General features: G+C 33.8%; 1 protein-coding gene across 2 annotated transcripts in view; it reads right to left on the bottom strand.

The window, feature by feature from the left end:
- FAF1 (Fas associated factor 1) overlaps positions 1-23,250 on the bottom strand; it is a 376,824-nt gene that overhangs the window by 78,291 nt on the left and 275,283 nt on the right. For both annotated transcript variants that reach the window (XM_031465103.2, XM_010984732.3), the window contains exons 14-15: positions 11,443-11,579; positions 7,427-7,515 (exon numbers count right to left, since the gene is read on the bottom strand). In XM_031465103.2, coding sequence (XP_031320963.1) covers positions 7,427-7,515; positions 11,443-11,579 — 226 coding nt within the window. The remainder of the gene's footprint in view (positions 1-7,426; positions 7,516-11,442; positions 11,580-23,250) is intronic.

Genomic DNA, 23,250 nt, shown 5'->3' with positions numbered 1-23,250 from the left:
AATTAATTTAAGCAAGGAAAAATGAATGTAAATTTAACATGTAACATAACACATAAAATAACATGTGAATGACATGAAAGTTCAGAAGCCAAAATCAACTGCCCTAGTTAAACGAACATTTGTCAAGACTAAACAACCAATGCAATCTTTGTTATATGTGAGAAGTCTAATAAGTTGTTACAGATATGGTGAATGAAATGGGATTTGGAGGGATATCATAATTTATTTTACATTTCAAAATGTGAAATAAATGTGAACAAAATTGATTACATTGCTTGTTCATACCTAACTGCCTGGAATCTTTGATAGTTAGCTGAGTAGTGTTGTAATCTAGGAAACACACTGAAAAACATTGCCTTAGAGATCAGAACTACACCTGGCATGGAACTTAAAGAGTGACTATTATTATCTTATTTCTTACCTGTTTTACCTGCCTCATAGCTTGCACTGGCAGAACGCAAGAGCCCTTCTATGTGCTTCATGTCAAGTTGCCTATGTAGCACGTCTAGCTCACCCTGGCTTGGTGCTCCTAGGGCTTCATCCACCTGATTACTTTATAGATTTGTTGGAACTGTTGGGTTGTAAGCCCAAGGACCCTCTCTGTCTTGCTCATAGTTGTGTTACTGGTGCCCTACATCTGGCACATAGAAAAAGACCAATAAATATTTACAAAATGAATATACAAAACAAGATGAGAGAAATTATCATCTTCTGTGATCTGGGTCTATCTATGGAGAAAAATCATGGGATGAAACACCTTTTTAAAATATTTATGCACTCCACATAGGAGCACCTAAATATATAAAGCAAATATTAACAGACCTCAAGGAAGAAAAAGATACCAATACAATAATAGCGAGGACCTCAATACCCCATTTTCATAATAGATGGATCATCCAGACACAAAACCAATGAGGAAAGACTGGACTTAAACAACATGTTATACAAGATTGAGTTAACAGACATATATAGAACATTACATCCAGAAGCAACAAAAAACACATTCTTCTCAAGTGCACATTCTTTCTGTCTTTCAGGACAGATTATGTTAGGCTACAAAACAAGTCTTAATAAAGATGACTTAAATCATATTGAGCATCTTTTTCAACCAAAATGGTATGAAACCAGAAATCAATTACAAGAAGAAAACTGAAAAATTCACAAGTATGTGAAGATTAAACAAGATGCTAATGAACAACCAAAGGGCCAAAGAAGAAATCAAAAAATATCTTGAGACAAATGAAGATGGAAACACAACATACCAAAACTTATGGGATGCAGCAAAAGCAGCTCTAAGATGGAATTTCATAGCAATAAATGCCTGCATCAAGAAATGAGAAACATCTCATATGAACAACCTAACTATATCTCAAGGAACTAGACAAAGAGCAACAAACAAAACCTAAAGTTAGTAGAAGAAAATAACAAAGATCAGAGTGGAAAGAACTGAATGAGAATAAAACGACAACAGAAAACATCAATGAAATAAAAACTTTTTCTTGGAAAAGATAAACAAAATTGACAAAACTTTAGCTGGACACACCAAGAAAAAAGAGAGAGGAGTCAAATAAATAAAATCAGAAATGAAAGAGGCGACATTAAAATTGATACTACTACAAAGGATCATAAGAGACTAGCATTAACAATTATATGTAAACATATTAGATCACCTAGAAGAAATGGATTAATATCTAGACACATACAACCTACGAAGATTCACTAATTCTCTATCATAATTCCAGACATTTTTCACAAAAATAGAACAATCTTAAAATTTGTATAAAACCATAAAAGACTTTGAATAGTCAAAGCAATCTTAAGAAAAAAGAACAAAGCTGGAGGCGTCATGCACCCTGATTTTGAAATATATTACAAAGCTATAGTATTTAAAACAGTATGGCACTGGCATAAAAACAAACATATATATCAATGGAACAGAATAGAGAGCCCTAAAGTAAACCCATGTATATATGATCAATTAATCTACAACTAAGGAGCCAAGACTATACAAAAAGAACAGTCTCTTCCATAAATGATTTTACAAAAACTGTACAGCCACATGCAAATGAATAAAACTAGACTACTGTTTTACATCATACACAAAAATTAACTAAAATTGGATTAAAGACTTGAATTAAGACCTGAAAGCATAGAACTCCTAAAAGAAAACATAGGTGATAAGCTCTTTGCCACCAGTCTTGGCAGCGATTTTTTGGATCTGACATCACAAGTAAAGGCGGCAAAAGCAAAAACAAACATGTAAGACTACATCAAACTAAAAGGCTTTTGCACAGTAAAGGGAATTATTAACAAAATGAAAAGCCAAGCTACCAAATGGGAGAAAATACTTGCAAATCATATATCCGCTAAGGAGTTAATATCCAGAATATAAAGAACTCATACAACCCAATAGTAAAAACATCTGTTAGAATGGCTGTTATCAAGAAGAAAAAACACAAGTGTTGGCAAAGATATGAAGAATAGGGAACCCTTCTGCACTATTGCTCAGAATGTAAATTGGTGCAGCCACTATGTAAAACATTATAGAGGTTCCTCAGAAAAATTAAAAATAGAATTACTAACTGATTCAGAAATTTCACTTCTGGGTGTTTATCTGAAGGAAACAAAAATGCTAACTCAAAAAGATATATGCACCTCCATGTTCATTGCAGCATGATCTACAATAGTGCAGACATGGAAGCAACTGAAGTGTTCACTGATGGATGAATGGATAAGGAAAATGTGGTATGTAGGTATATAAGTGTGTGTGTGTGTGTGTGTGTGTGTGTGTGTGTGTGTGTGTGTGTGTTTGTGTGTGTGTGTGTGTGTATGTATTATTTATTCACAAAAAGAAGAAAATCTTGCCATTTCTGACAACATGGATGGACCCTGAGAGCATTATGCTATGTTCAATAAATATACATCATATAATCTTATTATATGGGGACTCTAAAAAAATCAAGCTCATAGATACAGAGAACTGACTGAAGATTATCAAGAGACTGGAATGAGGGGAGGAGGTGGTTAGTTGGGAGGTGGGTAAAATGGGTAAAGGTGGTCAAAAGGTACAAACTCCCAGTTAAAAATTAATAAGTCATGGGGATGTAATATACAACATGGTAACTACAGTTAATAATACTGTTTTGTATATTTGAATTCTGTTAAGAGAGATCTTAAAAATTCACAACAGAAGAAAAAAATTATAACTACTTGTGATGATGGATGTTAACTAGACTTACTGTGATCATTTTGTAATATATATAAATACCAAATCATTATATTGTACACCTGAAACTAATATAATGTTATATGTCAATAATATCTCAAAAAAAAATCAAACCTACTTATGGGCAGAAGGCAACTACCTACACAGAAAGGCACCTATGGTATACTTAGCTATCTATTTAGTGCCATAATCATTAACAGTTAACTCCATTAGCCCTTCCTCCTTAAAGCTACTTCTGGGTATTAGATCTTCTATGGCTTTTGCATTGGAATTCTGATGTTTAAAAATACTGTGTTTTTGAACAAACAAGATTATACTGTATAGCACAGGGAAATACATACAAGATCTTATGGTAGCTCACAGCGAAAAGAAAATGTGACAATGAATACATGTATGTTCATATATAACTGAAAAATTGTGCTCTACACTGGAATTTGACACAACATTGTAAAATGACTTTAACTCAATAAAAAAAATACTGTGTTTTTTTAATCTCACATAAAAGTTTATACACAGCTGTATCAGGGAAAAGTCTCTTAATAGAACTACTGATGGTATTCTTGCTAGTTTCGGAAAGTAGTCCAGATATATTTTTAAAGAAGTCTAATAGTGAAAGATTCTTTTAAAGTTTAGTCTGTTTTATGAATTTTGCCTTAATTTTTGCACAAAGATACTGTTTCTATTCTCTATCTTGTGATGACTTATACAGTAAGATAAAGAGAAAGCTTATGACAAAAAAGTTACATATTCCATGGAACAAACACAAAGCCAACAATTTCTTTTGAAACACAAAATGCTGCCATGAGCCAATAAGCACGCCCACCCTGTGCTGTGGAAGTACTGGTTTTTTAAGCCCCAAATCAGAATCCTTTACAGTAAGTCTAGAACACCTCTCTAAATATTTTGCCCATGTTCCACTAGTGTATTCCTAAAATTACATAAGAACTGCGAACGATATAACTGCCCTTGAAATCTGCCCTGATCTCTAACATTTGGGTCGTCACCATTAACTACAAAACCATTGCTCAGATATGAGTTAATTAGAGTGGTTAGGCTGGAAAGCGGCAATCCTTGCACCTATGATAGAAGATTCTAAATAAAGTAGTGTTGAATGGATGAACAAACAAATGATGAAACAATAAACAGATCAAGAACAAAGTATAATAAACTCTCGATAATCAGAGGTTTCTAGATTACTCATGGCTGAAAAAATAGTGCATATGGAAAAAAACTGAATCTATTTACAAGTTAGGAAGCATCTACTGTTTGGAGTCAGGATGTAATAAAAAACAGATTCTAAAATGTGGCCACTGTCATGTACTGGTATTTGCTTTCCTCCTCATTCTTTGACAGCAGCCCCTTACTAGAGCAAAGCACTCGCTGTCCACAGGACCTAGCCCAGTGCTATAAACTTGATAGGTGCTCAGTAAACACAAAACCAAACCAATACCATTTAATGTCTATGAATAAAGCTATATATAGGTATACTTCCTAGTTAGAGACAGAATAACTAGTGATATAAAGGTCAGTCCATTCTGGACCATTGAAGAATGAGTCAGAGTATGAATATGGTTTGGGCTTGGTTTTATTTAATAAAAGCTTTATAGTATAGGCATCTCTGGTTGTACTAACACAATAGAATCTTTGAAATGATGGAGGTAACTGAACCAAAGTTAAGTTTAAACAAATTGAGGCCTTGGAAGCCATCCTTCAAATCTGTTCACAGATTTGATTTTAATTGCATGCTTAACATAAAGCCTTATTTGAAAATTTTAAAAAAGTAAAGCCAAATTTACAATTACAAGGGATACTGTTTTGTTTTGTTTTTATACCACAGCAGATACCAAATCATGATCTATGCACAGTCAAAAATAAGGCTTTAAACTAAGAAAAGCTTTCCTTAGGAACTCTACTTATTACCTGAATGATAACTTTCATGAAGACCCTCTAAAAACAAAGAGAAATCCTTACCTCTTGTAGTTGAATTTCAATAAAAATTTCAATTATATGGAGTCTTAGATTTTTCCTGTAACCCTCATATTAAATTTTGTGCTCAGTATTAAAGGAATTAAAGTCAACTTCTTTACCAATGAATTATAAGGAACACAAATTAAGATGAAAGAATGAACTGGAAATATGCATGCAAATATTGAGCATTCATATTCATATTATACAGCATAATCTGTAAATCTAGTACTAATGAGACTCAAGATTTAAATGGCTGAAGAATGTATTTAGTGAATTATTGTCAATCAACGCCTCTATTCCAGGATAAATGTAATCTTGAATGGCAACACACCTATTATTACAAATTCCTAACTAAGTACAGTACTTCATTATTTTAAAATATCACTGTCAATTTATAAAGTAACAGATAAACATCCTTCCACCATATACCTTTCCCTCAGGGTAAATGAAACACTATAAAGAAAAATTACAAACAACATTTTTATAGCAATGAAAGGAACCTAAAGAGTATTAAAACTCTAAACTAGTTATAGCACTCTGAATTCTCATATTCGTTAATGTGGATACATCAGGTTTTATACTACTGTAATTAAGTTTTATTTTTTCAAGTTACATTATGTCATGTAAATTCTTCCAAGTATTCATTCATTCAATCATTTAACAAACATGTCTTGAGTGCCTACATTGTCCTAGGTTCACTCTTAGAATATAGAGTTACAAATATGTATATGATACAACCCTTGCTCTTAAACTCATAGTCTAATGGAAGACAGAGACAAGTAAATAAAGTAAGATGCAATAGTGCAAAGTTATATTAAAATTGTTTACATGTTTCCCATTTGCAATAGTTAAAGAGTATTCTATTGAATACACTCACTATACCTGGAAACTTTTCATCATTGCTCAGAAAGCAAACTCTCCCTTATTTGTTCTATGTAAATCTTTCTTAAAAAAAATTGAAAACAAAGAGAAAATTAAAAAGAATAATTAGATAAATATGTGAATTTAGCATCTCAAAATTAACAAATGGTAATATTTGTTCCATATTTTATCTTAAGGCTATATCCCAAATCCAGAAATTTCTTGACTGATAAAGCACTAATAATTACTTGAGATTACTCGATCCGACTACCTGTGTGGCCTTGGGTAAAATAACCTAGGCTTTTTGATCCTCAGTTTTCTCATCTGAAAAGTAGAGATGACAGTAGCAATCTGCGTTGGATTATTACCACTCAGTATCCATGCTCCACTTAGCTTTTTGCCCAGGGGGGTTCTCTTGCCTGCCTTTCTGTTGCTAGTTGAGTTAGGTCAATAGGAGGTACTAGCAGGAGGTCAGAGTATAAAAGGAAAGTGAAGCTATTCCTTGGTTTCCTCCTTACCAGGTCACAAAGGGCTGGCTATATCCCTCCAAAAGAGGAGTCCTTTCCATAAACCACCCTCTCCCAGCCCTGTAAGGCCCAGAGTCTGTATTATCCACTGTCTGCTCCCATAAACCTTTATATCTTTATAAATAATTCCTTATTAAACTCTTCTCAAATAACCCAGTTTGAAAGTGTCATTTGTTTCCTGCCAAAACTCTGACTCATATGCTGCCTCATGGGATTGTTTTGAGGATCATATGAGATGATAAATGTAACTTGTTTAGCATAGTGCCTAGTACATTATAAATATTCAGTAAGTGTTGACTACTACTGTCATTATAAACACTGCTGTTATTATTATTTTATCTGAGGTTCCACGCTCACATTATCTATACCATCTGAATATGCTCAGGAGACGGAGAAATTCAGAATTCTGGAGATCTACTAATTCTTGCAGTGCTTCGAAACTATATTCAAATGTAAAATGTTATTTATTGCTAATCAATCTCAATATTTAAAAAGAATACGAGGACTTTAAAAGTGAGTGAAAAATCCATATAAGAGACAGGATATTTTAGGCTGTGGTTTCTTCTGTAAACATGCTTCAGATTTCATTTCCTGTAAATTGACCTCCTGCCACCACTTCAAATCTAGCGAAGTATAAATGTTCATAAAGTTAAATAAATTGTTGGGTCCTGGGGTCATGAAAAGAATGAACTGAAGGGTAAATTCAGTAGCATAAAAGTTCTTGGTTCATGTGGAAACGCATCTTCATCATCCTTATTTATCAATCATGACATAGGCAAGCATAACCATTTGACAAATTATCTCATCAAATTCTATTAAAGGTCTACTTAACCTTTCACCTTACCTCATCCTTTATATCTTCCTGTTGTTGGGCTGTGAAGATCTCCACTGCAGCCATGAGTCTCATCATTAACTCATCCACTGTTGTGTTACCTAGCAAAACATGGAGATTGCCAAACTTCACATTAAGGTTATTATAAAATGTAATCATTCTAGAATTTATCAGTAAGGAATAAATACAGTCTAAGAAAATTACAGACTAGCGTGCTAATAAATACTTTCATGTTTTCATTGAAAAGCTCCATATTTTCAGTAAGAATGAAGCAGTATACTGGCGGTTGAAATTTTAGAATACTTAGATTGAGTGAACAATCTCTTGATAAGGATTTTTAGCACTGTCAGAAGACTATCCAGGTCATGAGGGTCAAACATATCTACTTAATAACACTAGCAACAACTACCATTTGTTTACATGCCAGTGATTAGACTACTTTATATATTATCTCATTTAATCTGTATAACAATTCTATAAAGGTGTCATTATGATTTTTATTTTAAAAAGAAGGAAAATGAGCCTTACAGAGCTCAAGTAACCTAACTAACCAAGATCAAGTTGGTTAAGTGATGGGTCCAGAATTTGAAACCACATGAATCTGACTCAAAATCCTGTCCTCTTTGCTACCTCAATATACTGTTTACTTAGAATTATCTCTTATCACTAAAAATTATTTGGTGAAAGAAATAGTAATTCAATTTCTGAAAAAAGAATTCTTTTTTTTTCTCAGCTGATATATTTCCCTTTCAGCTGCTTTCAAATGACTACACTATAATCTTTATGGAAAGGACATTTAAAATGTTTGATTTTCCTTAACACTATTTTATTCCCTGTCCAAGTCCACAACAAACATTTAGCATATACATGCCATTTCCTGCATGCGGTTAAGTCCTGTTATTGACTTTGGATTCATCTATAAGATAGAAATTTATGAAGACACAAAGATATAGCATTTTCCCCTCTTCTTTCAAACCTACAGGCAAAAAAGCCTATCTTTCTCCAGGGCCTGAGAAGGTGTTTTGTCTCATTAATGTAGTGGCCATCAATGAGACAACAAATAGTAACCATCCTTGTCTGTGTTATTCCAGAGTAGGGCCTGACTAACATGATCTTTCAATGGTCCTTTCCCAATTTTCCTTATGACCACTGGCAACATGGGGTTAGGGAGCATCTGTGGTCTTTAGCCAAAGAAATGATGTAATTTGATCACATCACTCAATAAATGAGCTAGAGAACAAATAACATCTTGGTGTGGTTATCATGTCACTGGGAAAGCAGAACTGGCTTTGTAGCAAGAGTTCTAACCTTAGTTCTGCTACTTATAACTATATGGTCTAGTACCTAGAAATTGCCTAATAAATGACAAGGGCTTAATAAGTATTCACTTAGTAAATTAATGAATAAGGGAAGAGGGAGGGACTGTAGTTCTCTAAAGATCAATTTCCTTATCTGCAAAATGAAGATAGATTACCTCTGTAGGGTTCTTAGAAGGATTAGAGACAATACAAAGTGCCTGGAACATAGGCATACACACACAATCACTGGTAGTTATTTAATAGATACAACAAATGGTAAGAAGTTTAAAAGTACCTTCAATGTAGATTTCGTTACTGGGAAAATCTTTGGGTTTCCATTTCTTATTTGTAAACTGTGGTGACTAAGACTCAGAGTATGGGGCATGAGTAGTTTATGGAGGGTACTAGAATCATCAATGGGAAAATACTATAATTGTACAGGTGACTACATACTGGCCATTAATTTCCAGGCTTAAAGCCACTGCTTATTAAGTGTACTTCAGCCCTAAGGACTCACTGCCAAATTGGGCTTGTAGGTACTTTATATACCTAAGCCCTTAATGATCCAAGATAGAGAAAAGAACCAGCTAATGCAGTTCAAGGAAGATTTTTTTTTTATAGCCTATTGTAGTGGTTTTCGAACTTTTTGGCCCCAGAACTCCTTTCTACTCTTAAAAACTATTGAGATTCCCCAAAGAATTTTTGTTTATGTGGGTTATAGTTATCAACATTTACTTTTTAGAAATTAAAACTAAAATATTTATCAATAATTTGAAAAAGAATAACAGACCCATAATTTGTTCAAATAAATATCACATTTTTATGAAAAATGACTCTATGTTCCAAAAGAAAAAGTTTAGTGAGAAGAATGGCATTATTTTAACAGTTTTGTAAATTTCTTTAATGTCTAGCTTAATAGAACACAATTGGATTTCGGGTTCTCATATCTATATCTACATTAAACCAGTTACAATGTGTTGTCTTGGTTGAAATTTATGAAGCAAATCTGGCCTTACACAGATATATAGTTGGAAAAAAAAAAGAGTATTTTAGTAGATAACTGTAGATATACTTTAATATACCCAAACTGACAAGTGGAATCTGAGGAATCTGAAGTCATATTAATGAACTTATTATAGTTTGTTATATTAAAATCCATTGGTCTGTCTTGACCTTTGAATGGATCTTCTACCCAAGCATGATTTTACAACATCATGCATTGGTCATTTGGAAAATACCGGTTCAGTGAGTTATGCATTTCTTTTGAATGTTGATAAACCTAATTTTATGATACTAAAAAATTAAAATTTGTTAACATCACCACTGATGTCATCAGAAAAGTATTTAAGCTGTCAATCTTAAATGATGGAGGATATAATTTTTGCTTAAAAGCTCCAATTTTATCACTGGCAACAAATGCTGTCAGTCTTTTTTCTTGAAGTGACAGACTCGCTTTGTTCATTCTGGAGAAAATGTCTGCCCATTAGGTCAAACTATAAAAAAGGTTAAAATTTAATAAAAATAATTTAAAAAATGCATATACATGGAGGTGAAAAATATGACTACTAGTACAGTTTCGTGTCATGGCTTTAATTTGTGCTAAGGTGCCAGTAGTTTTACATGGCACTGATTTTGTGCTATCAGTGCAAATGTCAATACAGTAAAAAAAAGCCAAAAAAAAGTCTATTATTATTATGAAAATAATTTTGACCTCGTAGATCCCCTGAAAGGGTCTAGGGGACCTCCAAGGTCCAGCAACCACATTTTGAGAACCACTAGCTATTGTAATATTGCCTATGACAGGAAAACAGGATTGAAATATTATCTTCATTATTCATTTACCCTACGAATTTGTTCCCCTAGTAGGTCTTCTTTATAAAATGGAATACTCTAGTTATAAAGAAAACATGAAATATCAGAGGTTTTGTTTTACTTGAGTTTTAAAGGCACTAGAATTTACATCCCTCCCTCCATTACATTATTTGCTATAGAACTATCGTATTAAACAGGGGCAGAAATTAAGTATCTGAGACACAAGCTTTAGCTTGGAGCACTGGAAACATCCTTTTCTCTGTAGTGTAGAGAAGATAAACTGTTTTTGATTAAAGCTTTGCCATGAACAAGGTAATATTTTATACTAATCTTTAGGGTACATTAGTAACAGTAAAAAAAAAAGCACTCTTTTTTTTTTTTTGGTAAAGAACGTGCACTGTAACTAAATTCACAGGCATCCTATAGCTTCAGGCCTCAGGGTTACATCCTAGACGTGGATTCACACAGATGAGAGGAAACAACTGCCACTGTGAACAATTCAATTCACAATATCCAGTCACTGGTTCTTCTAGATAACTAAAGTTAAGCATTTCATTAAAACAATCAATATTACAGCAAGAAATCAATGTATACATATAAGAAATGTCATATCTGACAACTGATTATGACAATTCCTAATTTAGAAAATTCAGCAATTCCGAACATTTAACATGATTATCCTATGTCCCTAGGGCTGTGCAATTTTATTAAGATGTTTCTGTTGGATTTCCATGAAGCATATTTCATTTTTCATAGCACCTATACCTTTTGAAGGTATTCTTCTTCAGGATCTTCTATACTCTAAAATGTAAAGATATTCACCAATACAGAGAATTACTTTCATCTATGATGGTAAATATTATAAGGTTATCATATACACAAGAAGACACTCTACTCCCCTTGTGACATGCACTTTACCTTGTATCACATTTAACACTTCATTAGATGATCGCTTTCCCATAATAATCAGAAAAAGTGGAAACTGATCTGTTTTTTGAGTCCGAATGGTTTGTGCAACAACACTGCCAAAGTGTCTATTGCACATTGTTAGAAATCTAAAATGAGACAAAATCCAAAGTAAGTTTCATTTCAGAGTTTAATAAATTTACCAGTACCCCAAGAAAAGACTCATAAAGTGTTTTATTAGATATATTAATTAGACTGCCTGATATCAATATACAAAATCTTACTAAAGTAAGTTTTCAACTATATCATAAATGATACAGAAATGATACAACAGAAAAACAGGCAGCACATCCTAAATGTTGACTGGGGCTGTTAGCATAGGATTCTTAGTCTTAAACATTGCAAGTTATACTATCCTGAACTATGAGAAAAACAAACAAAATTTTAAGAGGAAAGACTTTCCTAAAGAGGACAAATACTGTGCAGTAAAAGTTAAAATTGAATAGCACCATCCTAGTCTAAACAGGATATAGCAACATTTTCACAAGTCCTTTGAATCAAGAACTGTACTTTAGAATTGTGCTTTCTCCAGTAATAGCAGGTCTTCTAGTTTCATACTTAGTATGGAATAAAAATAATAATTCTAAGCTTTTGACCAAAAAAAGCTCAGAGATATTAGCATACTGAAGTCTAGCATTAGTATTCTTAACACGATCTGGAATAAATGAAAAAACTGATAAAGCTTTTCTCTTCTATTAGAGGACTGTTTGAAATTAGCATTTCTTTCAAGAGAAAAGGGTAGCTTATGATATGTTTTCAGATCTGATGGTAAAAAGTAAATGTCATAATAATAATGAATTATGAAAGACCAAATGCAAATACAGAATGCTTTAATAAGATCCAATTTAATAAAGTCTGTAAAAATAATGGACTTTTAATAACACAGGTCACAAAAGGCAAAACAGTGGAAATTCTAGGGACTAGCCACTGGTACTGGCTTATTAATTCTTAATTATGTTCATGAAAGGCAACTTAAATCGTGTGTTTTCTTATGCCTTATGATAATATTTTAGGTAACAACTCCTCTGAAATGTATGTTCTAGCTGATGAGCAAAGTCCTGTCGTCACATGCGTAAGAAGGTAAATCTATTTGAAAAGACAAATGGCATTAAAATGTCATGTGCTCAGATTCATTTGATATCCAAATTCAAAACAGAATCAAACCTCTTAATTTTTAAAGCCAATATATTTCTTCTCTACAGAAATTCATCCCAGAAATTTAGGCTGCATCCTCCACAAAACCTGTGCTGTGACTACAGAAAGTAGGGCCGCTAGAACTGTTGGCAAGAATGTCAAGACAAGTTAGCACCATTGCAGTAAGTTCACTGGGAGGCAGGTTCATATACACATTCAGAGCCACAAAAACCAGACTCCATGGCAATTTGAAATGACAAGGCCTTAAAAAACCCATTGTTGACCATGAAATATCAGTGCTTCCATGAAAATTCAGATCTTCACATTCCACAACTATTATGGGATGAAAGGTGCTCAAGCAGCCTAAGCCTCCATACCAAATTTCACACCCACATTGCTTTAATTCATCAATGGAGGTGAGTAGATCAGGAGACTAAAAAGTTGGGATCTCATTTTTCTTTCTGCTTCTTACTAAAATATTTGAAGTCAGTCTTGACCCTGATCTGATCATTGGCAACCTCTGAAATTAAAGATGTCAAAAAACAGTTGGAATGCCATTTCCTACAAAAGGGAGAAATAAGTCCTTGTTGCTTTCACACCAATGGATTAAGTGGGTATCACACAGCAGATGCCCGTCACAGCACTAGCCTCACAAGTGACATTAAATACTAGCTAAACAGGAGACCCCCAAAAGGAAGGAAGGAAAGAAGCCAGGAAGGAAGGAAGAAAAGAAGGGAAGGAGGCAGGCAGGCAGACTTGGCTTAGTGCTTTTAAGAGTTCAATCCAAGACGATTTTGTCTGGAAATTGTACACGTCCCAAATTCTTTTTGTGAAAATGAGCTAGGAGGGAAAACAATTATGATAATGTAGGTATCTTGTTGGGTTTAAATTAATATATAACACAAATTTCAAAACTATACAAAACATATTCAAGGGAGGTACAACCTTCAAAGTCACATTAACCTAAGTCATTCAACTAACTATAAAAAACAAGGTGATCAGTTTTCTACCAGGTATTGGCAAATCATTCTAATATTTTGGAAGCAGTTGAGAAATATAAAGGGATCACATAGCCAGTTGGTGCTTTCTAGTGGCCTTAACTAACAGTTTGTTCTAATCAAAGAGAGATTTTGTTAAAATTTTAATTAATCTGATTAATCTTCCTAAGATCTGAATCATGTTTACTTTGAGATTTTCAAATTGCCATCGAGAGCCTACAGGGCCAGTGGACAGCCCCAAATTAAAAAATTTCTACCTGTCAGTTCGTTTCATTACAATTTACAGGAACTACACATCACAAATATCAAATCTGTCTCATGGCTGGGCGGCTCTGCTTCTTCCTCTCAAGATCACTCACAGCACAAAGTTACCATTCACAGCACACTACCAGCAGCAAAAATCCAGTTTAAAACATTAGAGCAAAATCAGACATGGGAAAAACAAGTTGTTTTAAGAGAAAAAAATGTGGTTCTCATAGTTGTGGTACTTTTTTCCTTCTGAAGAGAGAAAAGTGTGCCAGTGTATCTAGTGGCAGCATCAAACTTGTCAGCCTGACTGCATATGCTGTTTGTCAGTGTCAGGTGTCATGAAGGGAAAAATGATTTCCACAGCAGCTGAATTCCTGCAATCTTAAAACCAAAGGGAGAAGCAATGGCAACTGTTCTGTGGCAAAGAGAAATGGCTTTGTTTTTTAATTATAAAAGATTTTAATAAATCAAACGACCTACTTACTCATGATAGAGCTATTTGAGGAGAGGGAATAACAAGCTACAAAGTTAAAAGCTAAAGTGACAAATTTGAAAAGATAAAGAACAAACACCCTCACTAAGGGAATAAAATGAGGGAAGGAGGGGGAGAAGAAGGAAGAATTGAGAAAATGAATGCATAGATCAGGTATAATAAAGCATTTCACTGGTCCCTGGGGGGTTGGTGGGTAGGTAGTGGTGGTGTTAGGGAGTGGGAAACCTCAAACTATGGCCTTGGCAAAGAAACAGAATATAATTAATAGCTTATATTCACCAGTTCTTGGTATTAGAAACCTCAAATTGGAAAGATAAGATAAAGTGGTTTCAATCTAAAGTTTGGGGAGAAAAATAAAACAGAACATCTGATGGCTAGCATATACTAATCATTAGTAAAATTTTCAGTCTCTGAAGCATAGACTTACTATCTTGTTAATGGAAATGAGGATTACTAATAAATCAGATATGAGAAAAAGTAATCTCACTTTAATTCAAAACAGGATATAGTTTAGTTTCTTTCAAACAAATTGATAACTACATAAGTCACTGACTTCTACTAAATTGTACTCCAATATAAAATATATACTAAAAGAAACAGCAATTTAGGGGGAGGGTGATGAAATTCCACAAACACTTACTGCCTACCTACTGTATACCAGGTAATGTAAAGAGGCATATTTGATTAAAAAAAAATGGAGGTTACAAAAATTGCTAAATACTTGGCATGAGGCATTCGGATTATTACATTTCAGTGTGACTTCCATTAAGTTTAAAGGAGCCTAATATATAAAGCGGAAATAATACATCTTTAAAACATTTATAGTCTTGCAAGATACAGAAAGCTCTCAGAATTGTGCTTAGAATATGGTAGGCCCTTAAATTGGTGGCTATTTTATCACCATTAAATGCATAAGGATATTTAACACATTTATCATAATTATTTTCAGGATTAAAATGATAACATACCTATGGACTAATACTAAAAAGCTTTTTGCATAGTAAAAGAAAGCATCAAAAAATTGTTGACTAAGCAAAACCAATCACTGGTTTTATTTTCATTCAGAGAATGAAAAGGCAGGTACTGGTATTGGAAAATAGGTAAATCTAAATATATAATTATAAATGCTGCAGTTGCACAATATTGCAAAACTTTACACATTTAAAAGGCATGTGAAACTAATCACTATTTTCTTTTTAATACATTTATGTTTAGTAATGTTACGTAATTTAAAATCAAGAATCAGTATCACAATTTCTGGCTGCTTACCCTTGAGCACACATTTGAATACTTACATTTAAACACATTAAATGTCTTTCTCATAATGTGTGAACCATCTCTCCAAAATGAAAGTTTACTGGGCAGAAGAAATTCACGTTCAACAATACCACAGACTTCTCCAATATTACCCAACAGTTTGAGACAAGTCTACATACACTCCCTTAGCTGTAGCTGTTAACTACATATTACTACTTCTTTTGTAAGGATTTAAGGAGGCTTTTCTCTTTGAAGCAGACCAAACTTGCAGTTTTTGCTGTAGCAATAAACCTCATTACTTACACATATTCATTCATGCTTTCAGGGTTTGTTCAAAAACATTTACATACATCAATAGAAAAACCAGAACACAAAATAGAGAGAGGACCGTAGAAATCAGCTATCTGTCTAGGCAAAACACAATTCTCCTTTCTTCCTCTTTTTCCTTTAAGTCCTTTAGTGAGTGAAGCAAGACTTATCAAATTTGCTAGCGCTGTCAAGCACACCAAAACTAGGCCAGTCCAAGACTTGTCTCCTGCCACATCCTCATTTCTACGAGTTTGCATGCCTATCCACTGTTCAGCTCACTTCTGGAGTTTCCACTGGGAATTATCTTCAGCATCACTGGCATAGGTACCTTTATCCTTTGAAGGTGGCTTTGATTTTCGGAAACAGTCCTAAGTCTTTGGTTCAACGTAAGTTAGGCAAACAAGGTACTAAGCCAGGAGACACTGACTATAAAGGCAGTGATTTTCAAGCTTTAATGGCCTAGGAATCACCTATGGAGTTTACTCAAAAGGCAAGCACCTCAGCCCTATCCCCCAGAGATTATGATTCAATAGATCTGGAGTAAGGCCTAGGAAACTGAGTTTTTAATAAACTCCCAACCCTACCCCAGGTAATGCTGATGCAAATGGTTAGTGGAACACACTTTGAGAAACACTGCTTTCAGGACACAGGACTGCTTTCCTTGAAAGGCTTTAAGCTCCCTTGGAAGGCAGTTCTGAAAGTTGTCCCTAAAATGTTTTAGGCAATGGCAGCTTCCCTGGACCAAGCGTCTAGTCTCCTGAGGTGATGACCACCCTGAAGACGCTTTTTCCTACTTGCTTCATTTGTATAGGTGAACTGCAATATGATGTGAGACAAAACTAAAGTCTGAGCTCCAGGTGATGGAGGAAAAACAAAGCAGGAGACGGGCGGTTGCGATATAAAATGAAGTAGTTAGGAAAACTCTCATTGAAAAATTGGTATTTGCTCAAAGTCTCAACAGAGGTGAAGGAGGAAGTGGAACATATTTCCAGCAAGAGAATAACAGGCAAAGAGAACAGCAAATATAAAGACCATAAAGCTGGAGAGTATCTAGCATATTTGAAGGGGACAAGAAAGTTAGCATAGTTGAAGCAGAGTGAAGCATAAAAGACAAAATAATAATTTTGACTATTTTTATGGTAAAAATAACATCATAACTAGGCCAAAATATAAATGATGAATGGGAGGAAGATTCTAAATTTCAAACCACAGGAAAAAAGCTAATGTCCCTAATATATAAAGAACTCTTACAAAACAATAAGGAAAAGATCAATAAACAATATGTAAAGACAGCTCCTAGAAAGGGAAACAGTAATGGCTCATAAACAGGTGAATAGATACTCAAAGTAACTCATATGAGTTAACTCCTAATTAAAGCTACACTAAGAAACCATTTTTCATCTGTCAGGTTAGTAAAGAAAAAAAATTTTGGTAATACATTGCACTGACAAGGTTATAGGGAAACAGGCACCACTGTACACTATTAGTAGGACTGAAATTGCTACCAACTCCCTTGTGGGCAATTTGCTAGTGTCTGTTAAAATTAAATATGCACACAAACTCTTAAGCCAGCACTCCTACAAACTAGGAATTGAGTCTATAGATATATTTTCAGATATAATAGTGCAGGTGCATAGTTATTTACTGTAAGCTTGTAACAGCAGAATACTGGACATAAACCTCATGTCTACCAATAGGATTTGGTTAAATTATAGTATCTTATGGAATTCAAAGGAATACTATGTAGCCACAAGACAGAAAGAGTTCTTTATGAACTGATACGAAGTATCTTTAAGATATGTTACTGGGAAAAACAGGGTACTAAACATTGTTTACGATTTGTGTAAAAATGGGGGAAAATAGTTATATATTAGCTTGTTTACACATAAAATAATCTCTGGCTGGATAAATAAGAAACTTATAACGTTGCCTCTGGGAAGGGTAACTTAGATACAAGGATAAGTAGGAGACTTTTCATTACATACCTTTCTATGCCTTTTGAGTTTTGATTAATGTGAATGTATTACCCAATTATTAAATGAAAAATTATTTTGAAAGTAAGATAGTAACTCTTTTACAAAAATACAGAAAAATTGTATGCGATCTCAAATTTTTAACAATGTTAATCACATTTGTCTATTTCTTATTGGTCTTTTGCTCAAATGTATGTTTTCTTTTTTGTGGTAATCATTGTCTAGTTGGATAGTTTTTTTAGCCTTCTACACAATAGTAATAAACCAGCATGTTAAATGGTTGAATGATATTCCAAGTAGATTAAGTTACCATATTCATAACTATTCATCAGCTAGATTTTTCTAATTCTTTATCATTATAAATAATACTTGGATATATTCTTGAAAGTATTTCCTCAAGGTAAAAAAATCTGTCTGTGAAGTGCAAGTAAAAAGGTATAGAATCATTTAATGACTACTCATACATATTTTCAAATTGTTTTCTAAAAGGACAGTATAATGTCTCTTCATACAAATGCAAATATTGTATACATGTTAGAGAATACAGCTAAACTAAAGGTGAATTTAAGAAAACACAGGATGAGATTTGGGGAAGATTTAATCTAAACATCATGTCTCATCTGTCCATGGTTTAAGACTACCCAGCAACAGTAAACTGTTAAATTGTCTCAACAGATTAGTAGTCAGAGTTTAGAAAAACCAAATATCTCCTTGTTGCTGTCTATAAACTACTCAAGTGGAAAGGCTTTGAGGCACTGACAGTTTAATGACAGGGCTGCAATAACATATAGGGACTAATTTATACTAATTTTTTGGAGGAACAATAATCATACATAGCTAATTGGCTGGCTGTTTCTCACCACTAATAAGAATATAAATATTTATTTTAAGTACCCTATATAAATCTTAGTTGGGAGAAATAATAGAGAACATTTAACCCGATCTTTTATCAAATGCAGAAATTCCTTCTCTAGCAATGTAAAGATTCATTTTCTAGAGGCTGCATAAGAGAGCAAATTCATGTTAAATGCCAGATAGTATTTCTTCTTCATTCTCCTTTTTACCAACTGGCTGATATTTACAAGGGCCTACTAAATACATGACAAGATAAGACATGGTTTCTTTCCCACCAAGAATATTTTGCGTTTGATAAATCAATACCTCTAAACAAGAAAAATTATCTGATACATAACTGGGGGCCTAGATTTAATGGTTCAGATTAAGTAGATAGTTAATTGGTTCTCTGTTTCTCACAGAGGAAAACAAAATAAGAGAAGGGAATGGGAGCTTAGAAGTCAGGGAGAACTTTCTGTTCCAAGATGGTGCTCCTGGACACCTATTAGGAGAATCATCTTACTCACCTGTGCATTCCTAGCACCTACTGCCAAACAGTAATTTGTTGTATGAATGGGGCAATTCATGCTTCAGTAACCTTTATCTCCACCATGACAATGTTGACCATACAACCTTCCTTTTCCTCTTCCAACTATTTTGCTGAAATCAGTTTAATTAAGACAGTTGGTATGAATTATCATGGTCTCCAAGGCCTCTTTCACTATGCTTCTACCTCAGTAGGTCATTTAGTCCTTCAAAATCGCAGTTATTGGTCCACAAGTTCATGACTCTAAGCTTCCCTCCTGACTTTTAGCATACTGCAGTTTTTTCATAATTTCATCCTGTTGCCACCTACTGACTGAGTGACTCAGAAGAGGTATAAAATATCTAAATATTAATGTATTAGAGAAAGAAGAAATGATTGCAAACAGCGTAATATTGTTGGAAGAACAAAGACTTTGGAGTCAAATAAACCTGATTTTGTCACTTACTAGTTGTTTCATTGGATAACAATCTTTCTGAGCCTTAGTTTTCTTATATAAAGTCAAAGTAATGATACCTACTTTTCCCCCTCTCTTTTATGTTCAAAATTGTTTTTTCCCTCCTCTTCCCCTAAAATTATGGCTATGGCAAAATGTTTCCTAATACAGGTTATAACAGCAAATCTCAGACTCATTATCACTAAACAAGAATTAATACTTAATAGCATGCTTGCCACTGTATTATATTGCTGTATAACTTCCACAGAATCATCATAAGATAAGAACATGCCCTACTCTAGTAAACATATACATATATGTTTCAAGTTATGTTCTCTGATTTTTTCCAGCTGCAAAATTGGAGACTTTGTGATTTTATTATTATATAAAAATTGTTCAGCATTATTATACTAAAATTTTTCAGAGTTGGTTGGTTTCTCTTGAAACCTTGATATTTATACACAATTTCCTTATATATCTGAAAAGAACTATTATTCTAATGGATAAAAAAAAGTGGGAGAACATTAGTAGAAACCTTATACACAGGAGGAAAGTCTTAAAAGATAAGTGACCAACAGCACATATTAGCCATTCAGTCATTCATCAAAGCTTTCAAACAAGAATCGATTACAACCTAGTGCTTGACAAAGGCTCATTTGAGACAGCTGATGTTTGACAGAAAAAGCTGAATGAACACGTTTCCTATGTAGGCTTTTCCTCTAAGCTCTATACCCGTTTTGAGTTAGCTTATGAAAAAGGAATATTTAAGGACATACCACTTGAAGAACTACCATTACTGAAAAAAGGAAGTCCTCTGATTTACATAGGGTTGATACAAAAAAATCTATTTAAAATAGTCTATCTCATGCAAAACAACAGAATAAAATAATTCTTCATTATATTTCTTAGTGATTCTCAAATATAAAAGTCAAGCAATAAAATTCTCCCTTGAATTCGGTGCCAGGAAATTTTGAGATGAACTATTAGGTTTCCTTTTAATAAAGAAGGAGAATTTTAGATGGTAAACTGTAAACTCTAAGGCACAGAACCTGACACATAATAGAAACTCAATAAATATACATTGGATGGTTAAATGAGTGAGGATATGCCTGTCACACTTCCTTGTTCTCCTTTAGCTGCTGTAATTACAGAGGTGAATTCAGTGTTTATGTACAAAATTTAAGTCAACCCAAGTATTTTCAAATACTCATTAGTTGACACTATTTGACACTTTTAATTGGTTTTCATCTGATTTTTTTAACTGAAGTATAGTCAATTTACAATGTTGTGTTAATTTCTTATGTATAGAATAGTGATTCATTTTATACATATATGTGTACTATATAGTCCATTACAAGGTATTGAATATATAGGTCCCTGTGCTACATAGTAGGACCTCATTTATCTATTTTATATATAGTAGTTAGTGTTTACAAATCTCAAATTCCCAATTTATTGCTTTCCACCCTCTTTCCCCCAGCAACTGTAAGTTTGTTTTCTATGTCTATCTCTGTTCTGTAAATAAGTTCACTTATGTCTTTTTTTTTATTTAAAGATTCCACATATAAGTGATATCATATGGTATTTTTTTTTCTTTTTGGCTTACTTCACTTAGTATGATGATCTCCAGGTCCATCTACATTACTGCAAATGGCATTATTTTATTCTTTTTCGTGGCTGAGTAGTATTCCTGTGTGTGTGTGTGTGTGTGTGTGTGTGTGTGCGCGTGCGTACACCACAACTTCTTTATCCAGTCATCTTGTTGATGACATTTAGCTTGTTTTCACGTCCTGACTATTGCATATAATTCTGCTATGAACACTGGGGTGTGTGTATCTTTTCAAACTAGAGTTCCCTCCAGGTATATGTCCATGAATGAGATTGCTGAATCATATGGTAAGTCTAGTTACAGTTTTTAAAGGAATCTCCATACCGTTTTCCATAATGGCTGCCCCAAACTACATTCCCACCAACAGTGTAGGAAGGTTCCCTTTCCTCCATACTCTATTCAGCATTTATCATCTGATTTTATTTTCCTCTTTTACGTTGTATAGGTATTATACCCATTTTTTAGTAGGCAAATTATAGCTGCTAAATGGAAAAAAATAGACAAATAGAGGAGAGAAAATAAGGGGAGCAAGAATGTTTTCCTAATTCAAGCCAGTACTGGTACAGTAAATGCTTAGTGGATACTTTATTGGATAAATAAATAAATAGATAGTAGAATAAATGAGACAATAAAAAGCAAGAATGGGTCATGATAGAAATGACTGTCATCTGAGGGATCTGCATCCTTAAAGACAAGACTTTGATTTTCAGTTAAGTACAGACCGGTAAACTAGATCTCAGTTCCCCAGAAAATTCAGAAAAGTCATTTAGACAAATGGTTTATGAACTCTTAGAAAGAATATAGTAGCAATGACCAGGAGGTAGAATGGGTTATTAAGAAGCACCAAGTCCAACTCATCATGGGCTTTCTAGGCTAAGAACTCATAAGCCTTTCAAAAGTTTCAACTATCAGGACTTCAGCAAGGCATATGACAAGGTGTCTCAAAGTACCTTTTGGCATAAGATTCAGAAATTTAGTCTAAGTTAGATAAATTCATTTGTCCCCAGGAAATTGACCCTGTAGAATGCTACCAAACTGAGAGCGGTCTCAAATTTAAAAAGTCACTTAGCTTTGTCTTGTCGACATTTTCATAAATATTTGAGGTAAAGAAATTAAATACATACATACAGATAAATGTACTGAGTTCTCACTCTATGCCAGACTTTTAAGAAATCAATTATTCCATTTTAATGCTGATAACAACTCTGAGGAATGTGGTTTTTATCTCAATTTTCCAATACAGAAACTGTAACGTAGAGGGTTTAAGCAACTTGTCCGAGGTCTCCACGTGGTCTAGTGACATAGCTAGAATTCCACTGCTAGTCTGACTAAACCCAAAACTCATTCAATACTCTTAACCATTAGGCTGTCCTGTATTCTTACAACATCCACCAAAATTAATGAGTACTACAGTAAGAAACAAAGGTGAAAAAGACTGATACAATTTTTAACCTTATGAAGGTTAAATTCTAGTGGAAGAATTAGAAAAAAAATTTCAAATAAGAAAATGTAATGGTCTATTATGAAAAGTTCTTAGAAGAGGACTATGACAGAGAATGATGTTGGAGAAGACTTCCCTAGAAAGGTTGATCAGAACTTTTCAAAATTGAAATTGAGAACCAAAGAACAGAAAATCAGGGCTATTTCTATCTGATGACTTATGTTTTCTCAAAATGGAAAACAGAGAGAGGGCAGCTGGGAAGGAAACCAGAAGAGGGACAACAGATGTTTACTGAATGAGGAACAGTATGAAACAGACGTCTTACCCAGGGAAAGAGAACTAACTGGATAATCACAGTAGGCTTGCTCAGCATTATCATGTACTCATTTAAAGCTTGTGTTTATTAAAAACAAAAAAATCAGTTGATGTGATTGTCTCCAGCAGTGTTCAACTGCAAGGCACAGGCATAGAGAAGGTGAATAG

This window comes from Camelus dromedarius, chromosome 14 (genome assembly GCF_036321535.1).
Source record: "Camelus dromedarius isolate mCamDro1 chromosome 14, mCamDro1.pat, whole genome shotgun sequence".
NCBI lineage: Eukaryota > Metazoa > Chordata > Mammalia > Artiodactyla > Camelidae > Camelus > Camelus dromedarius.
The sequence above is the reverse complement of the archived record's forward strand: the minus strand, read 5'-3'. Positions and strand labels throughout refer to the sequence as shown.